This window comes from Fukomys damarensis, unplaced genomic scaffold (genome assembly GCF_012274545.1).
Source record: "Fukomys damarensis isolate Sample0158 unplaced genomic scaffold, DMR_v1.0_HiC HiC_scaffold_17, whole genome shotgun sequence".
In the NCBI taxonomy this organism is placed as follows: Eukaryota; Metazoa; Chordata; class Mammalia; order Rodentia; family Bathyergidae; genus Fukomys; species Fukomys damarensis.
The window spans coordinates 10,372,026-10,390,136 of record NW_022900929.1 but is presented as its reverse complement, the minus strand read 5'-3'; the positions used below and the strand labels follow the sequence as shown (position 1 = coordinate 10,390,136).

At 37.5% G+C, this 18,111-nt stretch overlaps 1 gene segment (V, D, J or C); it reads left to right on the top strand.

Moving 5' to 3' along the window:
* Positions 1 to 5,411: 5,411 nt before the first annotated feature.
* On the top strand, positions 5,412 to 17,323 carry LOC104873670. The segment is given in 6 exon segments: positions 5,412 to 5,502; positions 6,713 to 6,752; positions 9,204 to 9,283; positions 12,727 to 13,053; positions 14,563 to 14,604; positions 16,956 to 17,323. Coding segments are annotated over 6 exon segments (723 nt in total).
* The last annotated feature ends 788 nt before the right edge of the window (positions 17,324 to 18,111 follow it).

Here is an 18,111-nt window from a genome sequence, read left to right as displayed (position 1 = left end):
CATACAGCAATCAGTATTTTACCAAATGTGGGGAGGGGTAAGTGGGAAGGCGTACATCAATAGTTAACCCTATGCAATCTTTAACTTCACAATCCCTAGGGGCAAGCAGGACAGGGAAATACCACCTGCTTCCTGCTCCAGATCCCGTGACCCTGTGGTTAGCACAAAGGGCTATTCTTTCTGTAAGATTTCCTGTTTGCCCAGGGGCTAAACCTGCCAAAAGTCACGTATGTAGTCTAGTGGGATTTTTCCACCGAGGCAAAGGCTAAGGTTGAGGGCAGCCATCTTATGCAGGCCCAAGCAGTCTCTCACATAACTGCATTGTATACCTAAAATGTACCAATAAAGATTCAGTTTATAATAATGATAAAAAAAAAAGGATTTCCAGAAAAACAGGCCTCAGGAGCAAAGGCTCCAGTTTTAAACAGGTTCCTCAGCAAAAGTAGTGGCAAAGTTAATAAGACACAAAAGGAAGAAGGAAGTGAATTCTGCTGCATTTCAATGACAGAATTTATGAAAATTTTAAAATAATATTTTGAGGCTTTGTTAATTGTGAAATACTTGCAGTCAAATATCAAAAAAAATACAGAAAGTATTGATAATATATATTAACTTTGAAATATGTTAATGCCTACATTAATTCAGAAGCCAAATGAAAAGAACTATTACAGTATTAAGATAGATATTTTTCCCATTGTGATGGGTGGGCTACTATCTTTTTTATATTTTTACTGATTTTATTCATTTTAGCAAAAGACTACAACAGTTTTTGCAATTAAATATTATTTAATAAAGCAATTATCTCTTGTGTTTCAATAATAATAAAAATACCACTTGAAAATTTAATAAATGTTTATTATGCTCCACGTACAGTGGATCCTTGAGTTATGACCAGTGTCACATACAAACAACTTGGGTTATGACCAGAACTTTAGTTTTAATGAAAGTTAAAAACTTTTGACCAAAGTCTTAAGTTAGAAGCCAAATACTGGTCTTTCCTGTATGGGGTTAAGTGGGAAATCCTGGGCCAATGTCTCTCTAAGGACACTGAGATCTTCTTGTGTATAGGAGAGAGACTTTGAAGACTGTGGAGAGGAGCCTGAGCCTTCAACAGACGCTGTGGTTGATGACATCATCACTATAGCAGAGTCCCTAGGCTTGCAGGTAGACAGTGGAGATGTTGAGGAACTGGTGGAGGAACCTTCAGAATTGTCTACAGAGGAACTTACTTCAGAAACTCTGGCTGAGCAACAGAGAATGGCAGCTGAGGAGCTTTCTGAAGAGGAGGAGGAGGACTATCAACAATCAGTGCAGCAAAGTTCTTTTGAAATAAAGGACATCCTGAAAAAATGGGCAAACCCAAAGATCCAAAAAAGACTCAATCTTCTCTACAATCTTTGTTGGGAATTTCTTAAATGTAATCTTTCCAAGCTTTGTATAGAAAAAGCCATTTGATACATTCACTTTCTTAATGACAATGTCACATCATACTACAGAATAGTGTTAAAGAAAAAGGCAGAAACAGTCTTAAGCCAGTTTTTGATTATGAAAATGTTGATACCTACTGAGCCAGAAGCAGGTCCTAGTGGGCTACAGACTCTCCCAAGGAGAGAAAGCACACCACAGATCCAGATTCCTGATGTTCTTATGGAAGGGGACCCTCTTTCCAAACAATAACCACCTTTCATTTCATCCTCCCTTCCTGCAAGCCAATGATGTTAACTTGAATATAGTATGAAATTGTTTCTGGTAAACTAGGCACATTTTATAACTTTTTGGTGACTACACTGGGAAAATTATTGGTGTTTCTGGTAAATGGCACACATTATGAGCCCTTTTTTATTATGAAAAAGTTAGTTAAGGGGTGCTTTGGGAGTTGGAAATGCATTATGGGTATGTCCATTATTTCTTATGAGAAAAAGTCTTTACTTACAACCAAGTTGAGTTACTACCAGCCCTTGTGAATAAATTTGAGTTCATAAGTCAAGGGTCCACTGTACTCTTATGAATACTTTATGTTCATTATTTTTTTGCATGTAATAAGGTAAATTCATTTCAGGCTCTAAAGATATTTGAGCAATTATAAATATAGGAATTGAGACAGAAAGTCTTTCCATACCTCAGCCACATCTGATGGGGTTATAAGGGTGCTTAGAGTCACAGATCATTAATGAAAATATTCACATTATCTTTTGAAGAATTTGATGTATTTTCAAATATAAAGTTACCTGAAAGAATATAATATGAAACCCATCTATAAAACTCATTTAAAATTTGAAAAGTGTTTAACCCAAACATATTACTCTACAAATATGTGGAGAAAATGTATAAAAATATACGATGATGCCTTTTACCATCACCATTTTGCAGCACACTTACTCAGATTTTCCTCAGTGCTTGTCTGTTACTTTTCCAGGCTCCACAGCTGCTGGCTTGGTGACTTGAGATTAGATGTCTTTGCCCCACCATTCCTGCCTGTCAGAGGGATATCATGATACCATCAATCTCTGGATTGGGAAGAAGAATAAATGACATAGTACAAGGAAGCATTTAGAAGAGTGTTTGCAAGTTCTCAATAGCTATTATATCGGATGCTAAATGCAAGGCTTATCACACACAAATAAAACTGATCTTGATTTTAAAATATCCTTCTCTGAAAGTTACAAAGCCCAGGGCAAATATAAGTTGCTCCCATTTCCACCCGTGGCTCTGTGTGGTATTTCCTCCAGCAACTTCACTCCAGTCTCCTCCTGAGGGGATCCCAGAGACTAGGCATTTTGATCTCCCCCAGTTATAGTCAGCATGGTGATGTCTCTATTAATTATGCAACAAAATGCTCCATTTGTTTCATTTCTAAGATGAAGTATGAATAATCGCAAAGTAGGTCAGTTCAGCTTTTTAACACTTTCATGAATTTATTTTCAAATTAACTTTATTTTTTGACTGGCCCATTGTATTTCTGTATATTCATAAGGCACCATGTGGTGCTGCCATTGATATGTACACTGGCAATGATCAAGAAAAAACAGATCTATCACCTTAACCTTTTGCATTTCTTCACGGTGCACACATTCAAAGTCCTTTCTCCTAATCATTTTGAAATGTACAATACATTCTTGCTGCCTACTGTCCGTATTCTGTGCTTCTGAGTCCTATTTACCAATCACATTAACTGAGGCTAATTCTTATTTTGGATGCAAAAGTTTTATGCTCACATCTCTGGAGCAATGCTTTTACAGTCTGAAAATGAAGGAGGGGACAGGTAAATTTGAAACAGAATTAGGTGAACTCCACCTCCAGCCTGCTCTGGCACACATTCCCATATCCAGTTCATTGGCCATGTTCCCCCTCAATTCAACACACTTGGAACGTAAGGGTCCCCAAACTACATCATTCTGCAGCTGGTCATGAAGGCCCCAGAGGCCACCTGACCCACTTCCCCTTCCCCTACCACATCACACCACTTCCTCCTCCTGCTGACCTGGGCCTCCAGCAACCAGGCTCCTCACGCCGTGTCTCTATCTGGGGACAAATATGACACAAGGCAGAACGTTACTGTGGAGTGCATTTGTGTTTTTCTCTCTCTGCACTGTGTTGCTTTGCAATGATCCCAACATAGCTGAAGGATGATGGAGAAGCTTTACCATTTCCTCTTCCCTGTCAGATGTTCATAGGAAATACCATCCTTTGTTAGCAGTTGAACTTAGAAAGTTGCATTAGATATGACTTGAATCTTAATTCCCAGGACAAGAGTAAACATTACTTGTATTCTGTCCAGTAAATCCAGTTATACACTGGTACCAGTAGAAGTCAAATTAAGGGACTCTGACATGTATCACTGCAATAAAAATCCTGATCTGAGGTCACTTAAGGTGAAAAAGAAAAGTTCAGCCAAGAAAAATTTTCAAATGCCTACTTCAGTCCTTACTTAAAATTTGATAGAAAAAAACATGTAGCCATTTACTACTGTGCTGCTTGGGGCTCAGGGCACTAGACATGCCAAGGTTTCCCACAGGGTAGCTTCCTTTGGATCTCTGTCCACCATATTCTTCCCACCTTGGCAAACTCAAGGGGCTCTTGGCTAGGCTGTAGCCTCTATCTTGCCTTTCCTCAGCCTTTCCCAAGACTTCTGGGAAGCCATCTTGGGTCATGCTCAGTACAAGGCCTGGACCATTTCATTACCAAATCTTCATTTACCCCTACTTTCCAATGAAGGAAGGCTCTGTCTGCTAACCAGCAGACACAGGTTGACAGCCCATTCACATCACCATCCCAGAGACTTCCACTGTCTGCCAGCCTCTAAGCCTGAGGGAGAGACTCAGTGCTTTTCGGGAATCCCACATATAATTATCACACCACACATGCAATAAAACCAGTATGTATCCGTTTTATAGATAAGAAATTAAATCTGAAAGAGATAAAGTCATTGACTGCAGAGAAGTTGGTTTGTTTTTTTTTTTAATTTAACTGAATCATAAGATCATCCTGCAAATGTAAAGATTACAATTCTACAAACCTGAGTATTTGAGGCACAGCAATTGGGGCAGAGAAATCGTCTTTTTAAGGGGAGGAGGAAGATAGCTCCTTGCTCCTGGTTTCTGGAGGCCCAAGTCAGCAGGAGGAAGTGGTATGACATGGGAGGGGAAGGGTAAGTGGGTCAGGTGGCCTCTGGGGCACTCATGGCCCACGGCAGAATGGTGTAGTTTGGGGGACCTTATGTTCCAAGTGTGTTGAATTGAGGGAAAGCAAGTCCAGTGAACTGGATATGGGAATGTGTGCCAGAGCAGGCTGGAGGCCACTCTGGAGTTCACCTAATTCTGTTTCAAACTTACCTTTTCCCTCCTTAATGGGGGAAAATAAGAACCAAGATGGATTATACATAATAATAAAGTGGAAATTTCCAATGATGGATGTCATTGTATACCTTAAATGTACCAATAAAATTAATTTTTTAAAAAGGAGTATCCTCCTTTCAGAAACTTATTCCCAAAATAGCTAAGGCAAAGTCTAGTTGTTTGTGAGAATAGGAGGCCTGGTTCTTTGACGCACTCTCTGAGAAGTTTCAACACAACCGAACACCTGGAAATAAAAAAAAATGAAAGAGAGAGAGAAAGAGAGACTTAATTCTCAGAAAACCTTTCTTGGTAACTTAGAGGGAGCATAGTTGGTCTATCAGTTAGCCCAGCTCTATCTTTTATCTGCTCTTATCTTTGCCATTTTCCTTGGAGTTTTTCAATGATCATTGCCATAACAGAAATGAGTATTTTGTGAGATCAGTTTCTGGAAAAATTTCCAAACTCTCAGATGTAATGAAACCTGTATTTAAGGACTTCCCAAGGAACCTAACTGATTGAACTGGCAGGACAGAGTTGTCAAACTGCTGGTCATGTCATGAAGCTTTGGCGAAGGCTATGATTTCTGTAGAAGTTGTGACCATTGTGGCAGTTCAAGTGAGCAAGAAGGTATTTGGGGAAGGGACAAAGCTCATTGTAACTTCCCCCGGTAAGTAACTTTTCTGATTTTTTTAACCCTAGTAATGAAAAATGAAAAACAATTATAAAATATAATTACAAAAATATAATTATAAAATATAACAAAATTTATCTCTGCCATATTCTTGGCCTGAGTATTGGGACAGTAATTTTGCAGGTACTATTGACTGGATACAGAAACAGAACTACTTTGCAAGTGATATCTTCCCTTGTCAGTAAGAAGATTGAAATTCCACTTTTAGAATGCACAAACAGGCAGAGTACAGACTAGAGCTAGAAAAAAAATAGGTCTGTATTATGTCTGTAGATTAATGGTATAAGTTTTTGCTTTACTATCCTATTTTCTGTAGAAGGCCTTTATGTAATTGTCTTCAAACTAGTATTTTGTTAATTGCTTCTTTTCTATATTTTGAAATGTGTCATGGTTCTTCTTTCTCCAAATAATCTGCAAAATCTATGTTCTTAATTTTGATCTTGTATGTAAGAAGTGACAAAACTTAATTCTTAGTAGTAACTTACTACAGATCACAAATGATGTCCTCTTTTATTTCTCTAACACTTTGGAAGGTATGTTGAGAACAGTAAAACTTTCTGGTGCTGATTCCATTTATATTGCTAGGAGAATCCCAGTTTACTGGAATTTGTAAGTTCCACTACCATGCCACACCACAGTCCTGTAAAGAATCTTCATGGTATTAAAGCCTTATTTGCTCATTCATGGTTTCATTATTATAGATAATTTTTCTGCTGATTGCCGGAGATAAAAGGGGTAGAAGGGTCGTGGGCCTAATATTCTAAATCCTGCAGATAAGTGCTCTAGGTTTGTACTTGATTGGACCTTACTGTGTTCTTAGGCTGTGCCTTCCAGAAAGGCAGGAGGTCTTGTGTTCATGACTCTTTTCCTTTTGTAATTTGTTAGTAGTTGTTGTTTATGAAAATCCATATATAGTTTCAGCATCCCTAATCCAAAAATGAACAAACAAACAAACAAAAAAACAAAAAACCTCTGAAAACAGAAATACTTCTGCTCCCTAGCATTTTGATAAGAGATATTCAACCTATGTTATTTGGTAGAAAAATTTGATGAAATGGCTCAGTACCGTATTGTTCAAGAGAAAAATAATATTAATGATTGTTTCTTGAGGCCCAGAAGACATACTAAAGAGTTTCTGGCCTTTTCGCATAATTCTATAATCTTTTATAAGAGATCCTATTTTTAGGCATGGTTGTGGATTCCTGTGATGTCAGAACTCCAAAAGTGTGAGGTAGGAAGATCACAAGTTAGAACCTAGCTTGGCCAATTTAGAGACTTAACAAACTCCTGTCTCAAAAGTTTTTTAAAAAGGGGCTGCAGCTGTAGTTCATTGCATGGATTCTGGGTTCAATCCTCGATACTGCAAAAATAAAATAAAATAAAATAGAGAAGTCCTATTATTTCCATTTCACAGAAAAATACTGATTCTTATAAAAAATTATTTGCTTATAGAATGTCATATAAATAGACATGACTACTAATTTATGGCAAAGTTTGGGATTCAAATAAGAGCTGTCTATTCCAAAGAGCCTAGTGTGGACCATTATGCAACATTATCAACAATGTTATGTTTTTATGTTTTTAATATTTCCTCTTCTGTAGTTTGATCTTTTCCATGGACTGTTTCATTGACTAATAAATAAGAGTCCACAATTTGTATTACTATACATGCATGAACACAATGTCACTTCTTCTAATCATGACATTGAAATTACCTCCCCTCCTATAAGATTGTAGAATTCATATTAAATGTGAATTCATTCAATATCAAAATAGGATTCTTAGGGAACTTTCATAAGAATTGCAAGACATTTTGAAATCACTGTACTCAGATTTACTTTTGGATTGGAATCAAATTTGCTAGAAAGCTGCTGTGAGAACTAGAACAGTTATACTAAGTTGCAACCCTCATTGGCACAACTCAGAGCAGCCTCAACATCAAAATAAAGAGCTACAGAAATGCCCATCAGTGAGGACCCTCTGATATGCAGAGCAGAATTAAAATTCAGTGCTCAGGAAACTGTAGGGGAATTTTCAAGTCAAAAGGGGAAATCTTTGAGAGATCATCAGTCATTAAGAATTCATATTCCCAAACAATTCAAACCCTACTACCAATGGGATTTGGATTTAAGAAGAAAGGAATTTATAATCAGCTCAGATATGCATCCTTCTATATGAATCCCCAAGTGACTACAAGTCATATTTAATACAGGCTTATTAAATGATCAGATATAATATTATTATTATCATTGGTTCTCTTTGTAATTGGGTAAATTTTAATTAAATTACACTCTAGGGAAAGAACTGACTTAATGCATGAAAACACTTTAAAAGAAAGAGATTTAGAAGCTTCTGGAAAATCCTGAGAAAAGATAAAATCATTCTTTCCAACTTATGTGACAGAACATACATAATCCACATTGCCTGGCAGAGTGGGCTTATTCTTAAATTTCTGATTATACTCAGATATGTAATTTTTATGAGCTTTATCTTTTTTGACTGTTGGTGGGAAAGATTTTATTGTATTTATATAAATTATTGAAAAATATTGGCCAAATGGGAGATTTTTAAAAAGGTTTTTCAGGGCCAGGGATTGAGCCCAGTGGTGCTGCTGCCAACCCTGCAAGCTCAAGGTCCTGAGTTTGATCCCTGGTACCAAAAACAAAACAAAACAAAATGGCTTTCAGGGAGTACGTGAATACACTGCAATCAAGGTCATCCTGGAACAAAATTTATCCTCACAGGTAAATTTTCTTTTTCTCCTGTAAAGTGGGAGGAAGAGGTGGTGATGCAGGTGCCACAGGCTCCAGTGCAGAGCTGGCTCAAAGTTCTTGGAATTGCCCCTGGTTTTGTCCCTTATCACAGTGGGATCCCCAGAGATATTTCTCTAGTGATTCTACCTGGAACAGCCAGGCCAGGAGTTATAAGCTAGGCTTTAGCATGACCTGATGGAATGTGGTTTGAGGTTGAAGAGTCGGGAAGAAAATTTGGAATTCATAGGTGTTGTGCTGCAGATTGGGAAAACAGCCATTATTTTAGGGCAGCACAAGTAAAGCTCCTGCATGTTCTGACTCTCATTTCTGCTTGAGCAAGACTCCTTTGATTAAGTCACAGTGAAGACCAGTGAGGGTCTTGTGAAGTTTGGTGTATGCAAAGCAGATTTCCTGTGATGATGAATTGTAGGCATATTAGAGTAAAGTAGGTGCAAATGGAGGATAGAGGAATGAACTTTACTGCCATGGGTTTAATTGCAATGGCAAAATGCTGAATTTCTTTGAGTAAAGAGAAGGGCTTGGTCCTATGAGATTACACTGTCATGCTGGCACATGCAGAGCAATGAAATTACTCCTAATTAGCAATGATGATGATGATGATGATGATGATAACCTCTTAACTTCTTGGTTATTGATAGCAATAACCATTTCTTAAAATAAATTTTCTTTTTCATGTTTTATTAGATTTTTTGTTCTCACTTCAGTGATGGCCATGTTGGATTAATTTATACTAACAGCATTGTTTGGAGAGTAAATAAAGCACCAAAAAACTTAGTCATTTGGGTTTCTTAGCCACAAAACTTGTTATGAGCAAAATGGACCAGAAACAGAACCCTGATTTCTACAGAGTTTCAGGTCATCAGGGTCCTCTAGGATTCGATGAACTCAGGGACACTAAACCAGTCTAAGGTTTTTGATACGGGTCGAATCACTGTGGACACTCAGAAAAATCTTTGGTGAAGGAACAAAACTTATTGTCACAGGTGGGTATTGATGGGATATATATCCAAGGTAATAGAGGGAGGGCAAGAAATGATCTTGTTAGAATAATGTCAGAAGGTTTAGGAATAAGAGGGATGGGAAGAGAATTTGATACAGAAATCTCAGAAGACATTTTTAACACAGATGGTTATCATAAAGGAGAACAGGGATAACATTGTGCAGAAACTCTGATAGTATTTGGCTTTGTCTGCAAGTGAACTCCTATAAAGCCCTTCCATATAATGTATGTAATTATATCATTAAAATATTTGGGACAATTTTCATTATTATAGATAAATCTGTGATTGACTTAGTAGAGTCTATTTACTTATTCACTGCCAGGAGTGTTGAGGGAGAGTCTGGGCTTTGCTGGGAGGAGGACCTGTATCTGTGGCTTCACTTTCTACGGCATAGTGAATTTGGGGGATCTTTCCCTGGCCCTAGTTTCCTTATCTATCAAATGGGGTAACAGTAGGAATTCAGTGAGGTTATGTGATAAATGAGGTAATGGGAATAAAGTTCTTAGTATATTTTCTTTTTCAATTTTTTTATTATGATAGTGGAGGAGGGGAGAAGGAAAGGAAAAGGGATTTAAAAAAAGAATTGAAGAAAAAAATGGACATAGAGCTTCTGCAAATGAGAATATTTCCTAATAAGTGCCCAGTAATTGTTCCAATTCATATGTAAAGGGACAATTCTCTCCATTATAGAGAGTTGTTTTTAGTCAGTTACATTGACTCCAGAGAAGAATTTCCTGGATTCAGTTGTACTTTTAGCTGCTCAAAAGGAAGGTTATCTTGAAATTCATTAAGAAAAGTTGGGTCTGGAGATGTTGCTTTCTTTTAAGCAGTTCTTTCCATCAGTTGGCAAGAAAAATTGCACTAAAATGGGTTTCAAAAATTTTTGTGTTGATTTTCATGCTTTAGATTTAATTGATAATTTCTCTGATAGTCACATGTATTTGTCCTAAATTTATAACCAATTAGGCATCTGCCCATATTTATCAGAAAACAATTTCAAATTCATATAGTGAATGGTCAACTTATAAAACCAATTATATACAGCTTGAAATTGATCATAAATCTGAAATATATATTTAAATATGAAAGAGCTGAACTATTTGATGAAAGAAAAAAGCAATGGTTAAATAAATTCTCACATGTAGATTTAAAATATACTTTCAGTAGAAAATACAGTAGGTATTTGGTATGTTTATATAGAATTCATATTATTGCATCTTAAATTATAAACAAGTTAGGCAATTTAACTTAATGTATTGCTTGATTATGAATATGAATATACTTACATGAGAAGACAGGTTCATTTTTTACAATAAATGCAACATATGGTAGCAATTATATGCATTATTTAAATAATCAGAATGTTTCCTATTCCATACATCTTGAAAAAAGTTTTGACCTGTAAAATGCTCTTAATAAGTACATTTAAAAATAAAGTTTTAAATGACTTTACTTTTAAACAGAACACATGTACTTAGCTCTATAGTTGAGTATACTATTTTATGCCTTGTTAACTATTACATTTAGAAAGTTTTGGAATTTCCAGATTGACTTTATCTTCAGAAGAATGAAATTTAAAGAATTTTAGCTAACAAAAATGATAGGAGGCAGTGAATAGTGTGGTATTTCATAGAACATTTTTAGGTTTATTATTTATTCAGTTTATATAAGGAATCAAAACATTCCCATGAAAAAAACAGAAGTTCCTAAGATGAAAATTAGATATCTTAATATATGGACTAGATATTCAAATTATTAATGTGAAATTTAAAAATTAGTCCTGTCTCTAGTAACATGCTTTTAAAATTAAAAATAGAGTATGTGACTGGAGAAATACACAGTATCTTAGTATGCGCAATAAGCATGAAATTGATATAAGCATTTTATAATCCAATTAGGCTTATACCATGCTTAAAATATTAACGTTACATGCTTATTGATTTTGTATAAAAATCAGAAACTTTAATGGTGCAAAAATCATCAAGAATTATTTTCCTTTCATTCTCAAATGAGAAACCCAGTCCTTATTTCTTAAGAAATTTTTTGTTGATTATTATAATAACTTCAAACTTGCCAAAATGGTATTAGCAAAGCATATGAGTTTCAATTAGAAATTAAATTGAAGCATTTCAACATTTATAATTTTAGTCATTAGGTTAAAAATTAATAGATAACAAACTAAAACTCCAGATAATACCTTTAAGCCTTTGTAAATATATAATTAATTATTTGTTATATACCTTGATAACATGTTTGTAAGAACCTCTGGAATTATATATATATATACCAGCAGTTGAAAAAAATGTCTGGGCTCCAAAATAGTTAAGAACCATATGGGTTAGATATTAATTTTGGAAGAGACACTGAGAATTGTGAATATGTGAATGTATAGTTATGTGTAGACCCTCTCCTTAGCTGGGTCAGTTCTTATTAAAGCAAGTATAAAAAACATGCCTAGCGCATTGAGTCATGCTTGAACTTCCAAAGAAATCTTAAAATTGAATGTGCTTCTGGTGGACATTTTCTAAAGCAAGACAAAATATTGATAAGTGCACTCATTGATAAGATTAAGATGCAAGCATTTCAGATAATATTCAGGAAACTGTAGTAGAAGTCATGGCAATCTTGCTAAACTGGCTTCTAAAATAAAAACAGTGAATAATTTAGAGGCATAGCTTTAAGTACCACCTGAACCAAAAACCAGTAGTTCAGATGTGGAAATAATATGTTGAATAATGATAGGGATTATTTAGAGAACTGCAGAAACGGGCTTGAAATTTACATTTGAAGCTCAAATACACATGGAAATAGATTCCTAGTAAAAACAAAAGATGGGGTATTGCTAAATGTAAAAAATGGAAACCTTCCTCTTAAGAAATAAGACAAATAGAGTGCATCATAGAATTGGCCAAATGAAGTGTGTGTAGAATAGAACTGCACAACATAAGAGTGGCAGTTATTTAGTCAGACAGCAGAAATAACAAAGAATAGGAAAGGGAAGCTCCTTGGAAGGAACCATAGATTCTTATCTCTAGAGAGACCATCAAGGGATTCGGTCTCCCTTTCCTGACCTCTAAATATGAAAAAGCATAAGAAATAAAAACAAGAATGTGTTCATGAATATTGGAAACTTTGGTTAAAAACAGCTATGTTAAACCCCAGTGTAACATGTGCATAAAAACAAGTTTCCACCAGGATCAGTCACTTGTGTCTTTTGGAAAATTAATTAACATCTTGAACTTCTTTGCATGGCTGTACAATAAGGACTGTAATCACCACTTCATGACAGATGGGGGCTGAAAGGCCACCATGGTGGGCACTCATTCAATGGCCCTTTATCGTCCTATTGCTGTGTATGGGGTTGTTTCAAAACATTCAGTACTTCTGCTGTTCTAGTAACTATTGATATTCTATTTCCCTCACAGATAAAAGCTTTAACAACGCTATTTCTCCCAAGCCCACTGTTTTTCTTCCTTCAGTGGCTGAAACAAATCTCCACAAGGCTGGGACATATCTTTGTCTCCTGGAGAATTTTTCCCCTGATGTGATTAAGGTATATTGGAAAAAAACAGATGACGATAGGATTCTAGAAGCCCAGCAGGGAGATACCATGAAGACTAATGACACCTACATGAAGTTTAGCTGGTTAACTGTGACTGGAGATGCCATGACTAAAGAACACAAATGTATCGTCAAACACGAGGCTAATGGAGGAGTTGATCAAGAGATTTTCTTTGATCCCATAAAGGAAGGTATGTGTAAATCAACATAAATATTATATAACTTTCTCAAAAAGTTATTTCAAAGAGAACACCTTACCTTTTTTGTCATGAAATAATGAAAATTTGTCATGAAATTCTAAAATGCTACTTTATTTATTGGTAGCACAACTACCCTGTTATTTTCCTATAGAATTGCAAAAGAGCCTTTGGAGAAAAAAAGTGGAAAAATTTAATGAAACTCAGCTTCAGTTTCATTATTCAAAATATTAAGATCACATGGCATTTCTTAGAATTGCTAAATGGATTCAGTGAACAACACAGGTTAAGTGCTAAAGTGGCAGTGCCACCTTTGATGATGTTGATAGGGAAATAAGAATTACTATGCATCTTTCTTGAATGTTCTGCCAAGCAAGCAAAGTCACTAACTTCAAACCATTTTACAAAATTAAACTGAATAAAAAATGAGTTCTTGGCTTACAAAGATTTCAGATGAAAGAGTAAGAGCCTGGCTTAGTAAAGAATGGAGTAACATAGGGCTGGGGACTTAGTTCAGTGGTTCTGCTGCAAGTCAAGGTCCTGAGAGTTTGACCCCCAGTAGCAAAAAAAAAAAAAAGAAGAAAAAGAATAGAGTAATGCTGGCCACACAGGTCCATGGTCCATGGCCTTGAGATTTTCTGATTTTTATTTTATACAATGCTGTTAGACAAAATTTAATAATTAAAGATTGAGGCTGAATGACATGTATAAGCATGCCTGCATTCTCCATAAAGAGTGTATTTTTTTTTGCCATTGGCAAATATGGCTCTAGAAATGTTTACTGGACACTTGTGCATGCAGAAGTAGTTATAGGTACAGTGAGGAGTGTACACTTTTTCCAAATCACTCAGTGTCACTCATGATTCAGGCATGATGTCTGAAAGCAATCCCTTCAATGCAATGAGGGACTTATCTACACAGGTGGTCGAGGGCCCAGCAAGATCCAGCTATGTGCTGTGTGACATGATCTTGAATGTTATATTAATCAGTAATCCAAAGGCCTGTGTTGTGCATCATCCTGATTCCCCAAGTGAGACTTTATCCTCTGCACTCCTTAGTTTCTGCAAGGGTCAATGAGATTGGAAGTTATTTGGGAACTGGCACAATTTGGAATGATATGCTTGAATTCTTGCAGATTGTCTTGGACAATATACTTCCATGAGATAAAAAAGAAAAAAAATGTATCCTACATGAACGTCCACTTCTTAACATTCAGAAATATAAGATATAAATGATATTTACTGAGTTACATTGAATAAGACCAATTATTTCTATAATTTTAGCACTCATATTTTCAATGTTTTCCTGTCTCTTCATGGATTTATACTTATTCATTATGCACATATATCTGTATGCAAATAAATATATCATATATAAAACATTCACTGATATGTATTCAGATGTTTATATGCAAATACAGATCTGATATATGTATATTCATAAATACCTTTAAAATATGAGCATGAATAATTGACTAAGTTCTTACTCTCATTTGCTTTTCAGTTGTCACTATTGATTCTGAAGTTTGTTTCAAACATGAGATGGGTAAGTTTTAGTATATGCTTGCCTTCACCTCATGATTTATTTTTATTCCTCTTTGATCACTGTCACTTTTGAACTGCCTTGGCTTAAATTTAAAAAATCAGAATGGCTAGATGATGCAGAATAGACCTAGTGAGTGATATTTTAAATTAATGCATTACCTCCAAGCCCTCATGTTACTATGGCAAACTACCAGTTTACATATAAGATGACTTCATTTACAAGGTTCACTGGTATGCTCTGAACTATTTCAACAAAGGGACTTCATTCATGTGTCTCTTGCTTCTAATGACTGGGAAAAGAATACCAACTTAATTCTGGGCTCTTTAAAAATATCTTTCAGCTAGTCACTAGTGATAAGAACTGCCACTTACTGTTTTTTTTTTTGGGGGGGTACAGTACGCCTTAGGCTCTGTTCTGCATGCACTTTTTTGTTTAATTCTCAAAATGCTTCTGTCATATGGTATAATACTTTACCATCATTTTATAGACCAGGGCAAGGAACTAAAATTAAGTCAAAGCCACATCTGGAATTTCCCCTCATGCCCTCAAGCAAAGAGTTCATATCCTTACTCTGTGTTCTTCCTCTGTAATGTAGTCATAGAGCAAGAAACTCCAAGGCCAAGGCCCTGGAAGAGGATGGACATGTGGCAGGGTGGGAAGTGCATGGCTCCTAAGCCCCACAGACTGGGTGCAGCCCAGGTCTCTCAATGGCCAGCTGCAGATTCATTTGTGATACTTTGCTCATTTGCCAACCATAATAATTACACTGAACTCATGTCACTGAAGACATAAGGAGCCAGGTGAGAAACTTCCACCATAAGGATTCATTTAGCAGGCTCAGGATCAGTATTAGTTTCTGGTCCTTCCTCTGTACATAGGCACCAAGAACATTACTTTCAGCAATGGTGCTGACCTTTCCTCCGTATCAGCATTAATGGCTGCTGCAGGAGGTAAGGGTGGTGGGTAACCTTTCCCTGAACAAGGGCAAGGAGTTAGGAACACATTTCCTGAGACCCCTTTCTACACCATGAGCTCCTAATTCTTGAGTTCTATCTCTTTGAAGACAGACCATGTGAAATGAAAATTTCTCCAGGAAGAGACTTGTCCTGTGACTCATTGTGTGGCCACTGTGGCCCACTGTCGTAGTCTTTGGTTATGACCTGACATCACATATTTCTTATAAAATTTCAGAGGATCACAAGTGCTATTACCTAGTAGTATCACAGCCACAAAGAGAAACATGCGTAAAGGACAGGGGAGTGTTCTACAATCAAAGAACATCTCAGGGAATGTGGAATAACTGCTTTCATTCTTCTGTGGCGTCCTCTTCTATAATCTCCAGCCACCTCTCTGGGGTGATCACCACATTTCCATAGACTGTGAATTCCTACATATAATGTTGTAAGCAAGGGGTCAGAAGCTTCTAAACAGCAATGGAAACATAATTAAAATTCTGATGTCTGGTGCATTTATTACAGTTAGAAATGCAGAATCACAGAGTAGATAAGAATATGTTCAGCCAGGCATGGTGGCACATGCCTGAAATCCTAGCACTTGATGTCTGAGGCAGGAGGATTGCCATGAGTTTGAGGCCAGCCTGAGCTACATAGCAAAACCCCTTCTCAAAAAAACGAAAAACAAAATAAAACAAACAAAAAACTAAATCAAACAAAAACAAACACGAAACCAAAACCACTAGAATATGTTTTTAAAAGTTGGGCCGAGGATTTAGCTCAGTGGTGCACAATGTCCTGAGTTGATCCCCGGGACAAAAATCAAAAACAAACAAACAGTCATATTAATGGATTAAATTCTCAGGTTGTTACTAAAACACATGATATCAGGCAAATTATTGCTATGTTGTCAGTTTGTTTGTTTGCAAAACAGCAATGAAAATAACCTCTCCTCCTCTCCCATAGGCTGTTATAACATTAAATAAGAATAAGGATTTACATATATAAAGCTTTCCAAATAACATTTTATATTGTGTTAGTGTTTATTTGATACTATTTGTTACTACTTAGAGACACGCTGAGGTCAAAGAAATTCTACTAATTATCCCAAATGTTTTCCCCTGTTGGACTACTTTATTAAAAACGAACCTGATATTTAATATTGAGACAGTTCTAAGTGAAATTAGTTTAGGTTGTTAATCGCGTTGAGTTGCAGGCTGAATCTCGCCCTGCCCTCCGTGTCCCAGTGGAAGCGGCAGATGACCTTTGGCTTTTGGGGTGTAATGGGTGGTGTCGCTTCCGTGCAGGTCACCAGAAATTAACACCTGCGACACCTCCCCATGATGTGTTCCGCGCTGTCACACATGCAGCTGAAACTCATGACCTGATTTCTTTTAGGTTTGCTGCAGCTGCAGCTCACCAGCACCTCTGCCTACTACACCTACCTCTTGCTGCTGCTCAAGAGCACCCTACACGGGGGCCTCATTGTCTTCTGTCTGCTTAGAGGGTCCCCTCTCTGCTGTGATGCGAAGAGCACCTGACAGACCCGGGCCCATGGTGTCTCTACCGTCTTCAGCAGCATCTTCGGAAGGTCTGCTGGGCTTGCTGAGCTCGGGCTCCTGAAGGCCACGCCACATGCACATTTTTCTGTCATTACCCCATAAAGGCTTCCCAACCAGTGGGCAAACTGCACGACTTCACGCTGCCCCAGGATGCAGCCCAAGGATGCCACCTAAGCCCCGTCTCTCCATGGTTCCCACAGCCCCTTCAGCCTGCCAGGTCCTCACAGCCTCAGTGCGCACCTGGTCAGGGATACAAGTGCTCACGGTCCAGGTCACCCTGGAAGCCTCTGCTCTACCCACCCTCGCTCGGCCTTCTTTGAAACAATAAATGAAATACATCAAACACAATGCTTTGGGCCACATGTACTTCAATTTGTGAAACTGACATGGAGGGGTCTGGGAAAGGGCGTGCGTGGAGCATGCGCGCGGGCGCGTGAAGGAGGACTCGTGAGGGGGCTCGCGCTCGGCCGTTGGGACCTCCCCTCCCCCAACGGTGGCCTGTAACGGCGGCCGTAACGGCGGCGGGCGAGTGGGGAGGCTGAGCCCGGCACTGACCCGCAGCCTCAGAACAGGGACTGTGAGGAAATGGCGGAGCGTAGGAGGAAGAAGCGCGGAGAGGCGCGTCCAGAGTCGCCCCGGCGCTGGGATTGTAGAGGGCACCACAACACTCAACTGTATCACTGTTTCTTTTTAAGCAAAATTATGCTAAAACTTTGTTTCTTCAGTCTCAATTCAATATTATTTCTACTGATTATCTTGATAGTCCCAACTAAATTAGGGTTCCAGGACCAGAGAGGTTTTAACATTTAAATAAATACATTTTTGGTAGGTTTGTGTGTGTGTGTGTGATACCAGGGAGTGAGCTCAGGTTCTTGAGCTTGCAAGGCAAGCTCTGGAACTACTGAGCTAAATTCCCAGCCCAAAATAAATGCATTTCTAAGGCATTGAGATGAGAAAATATGTCTGCTTGAAACACACTCTGTGACTATTTT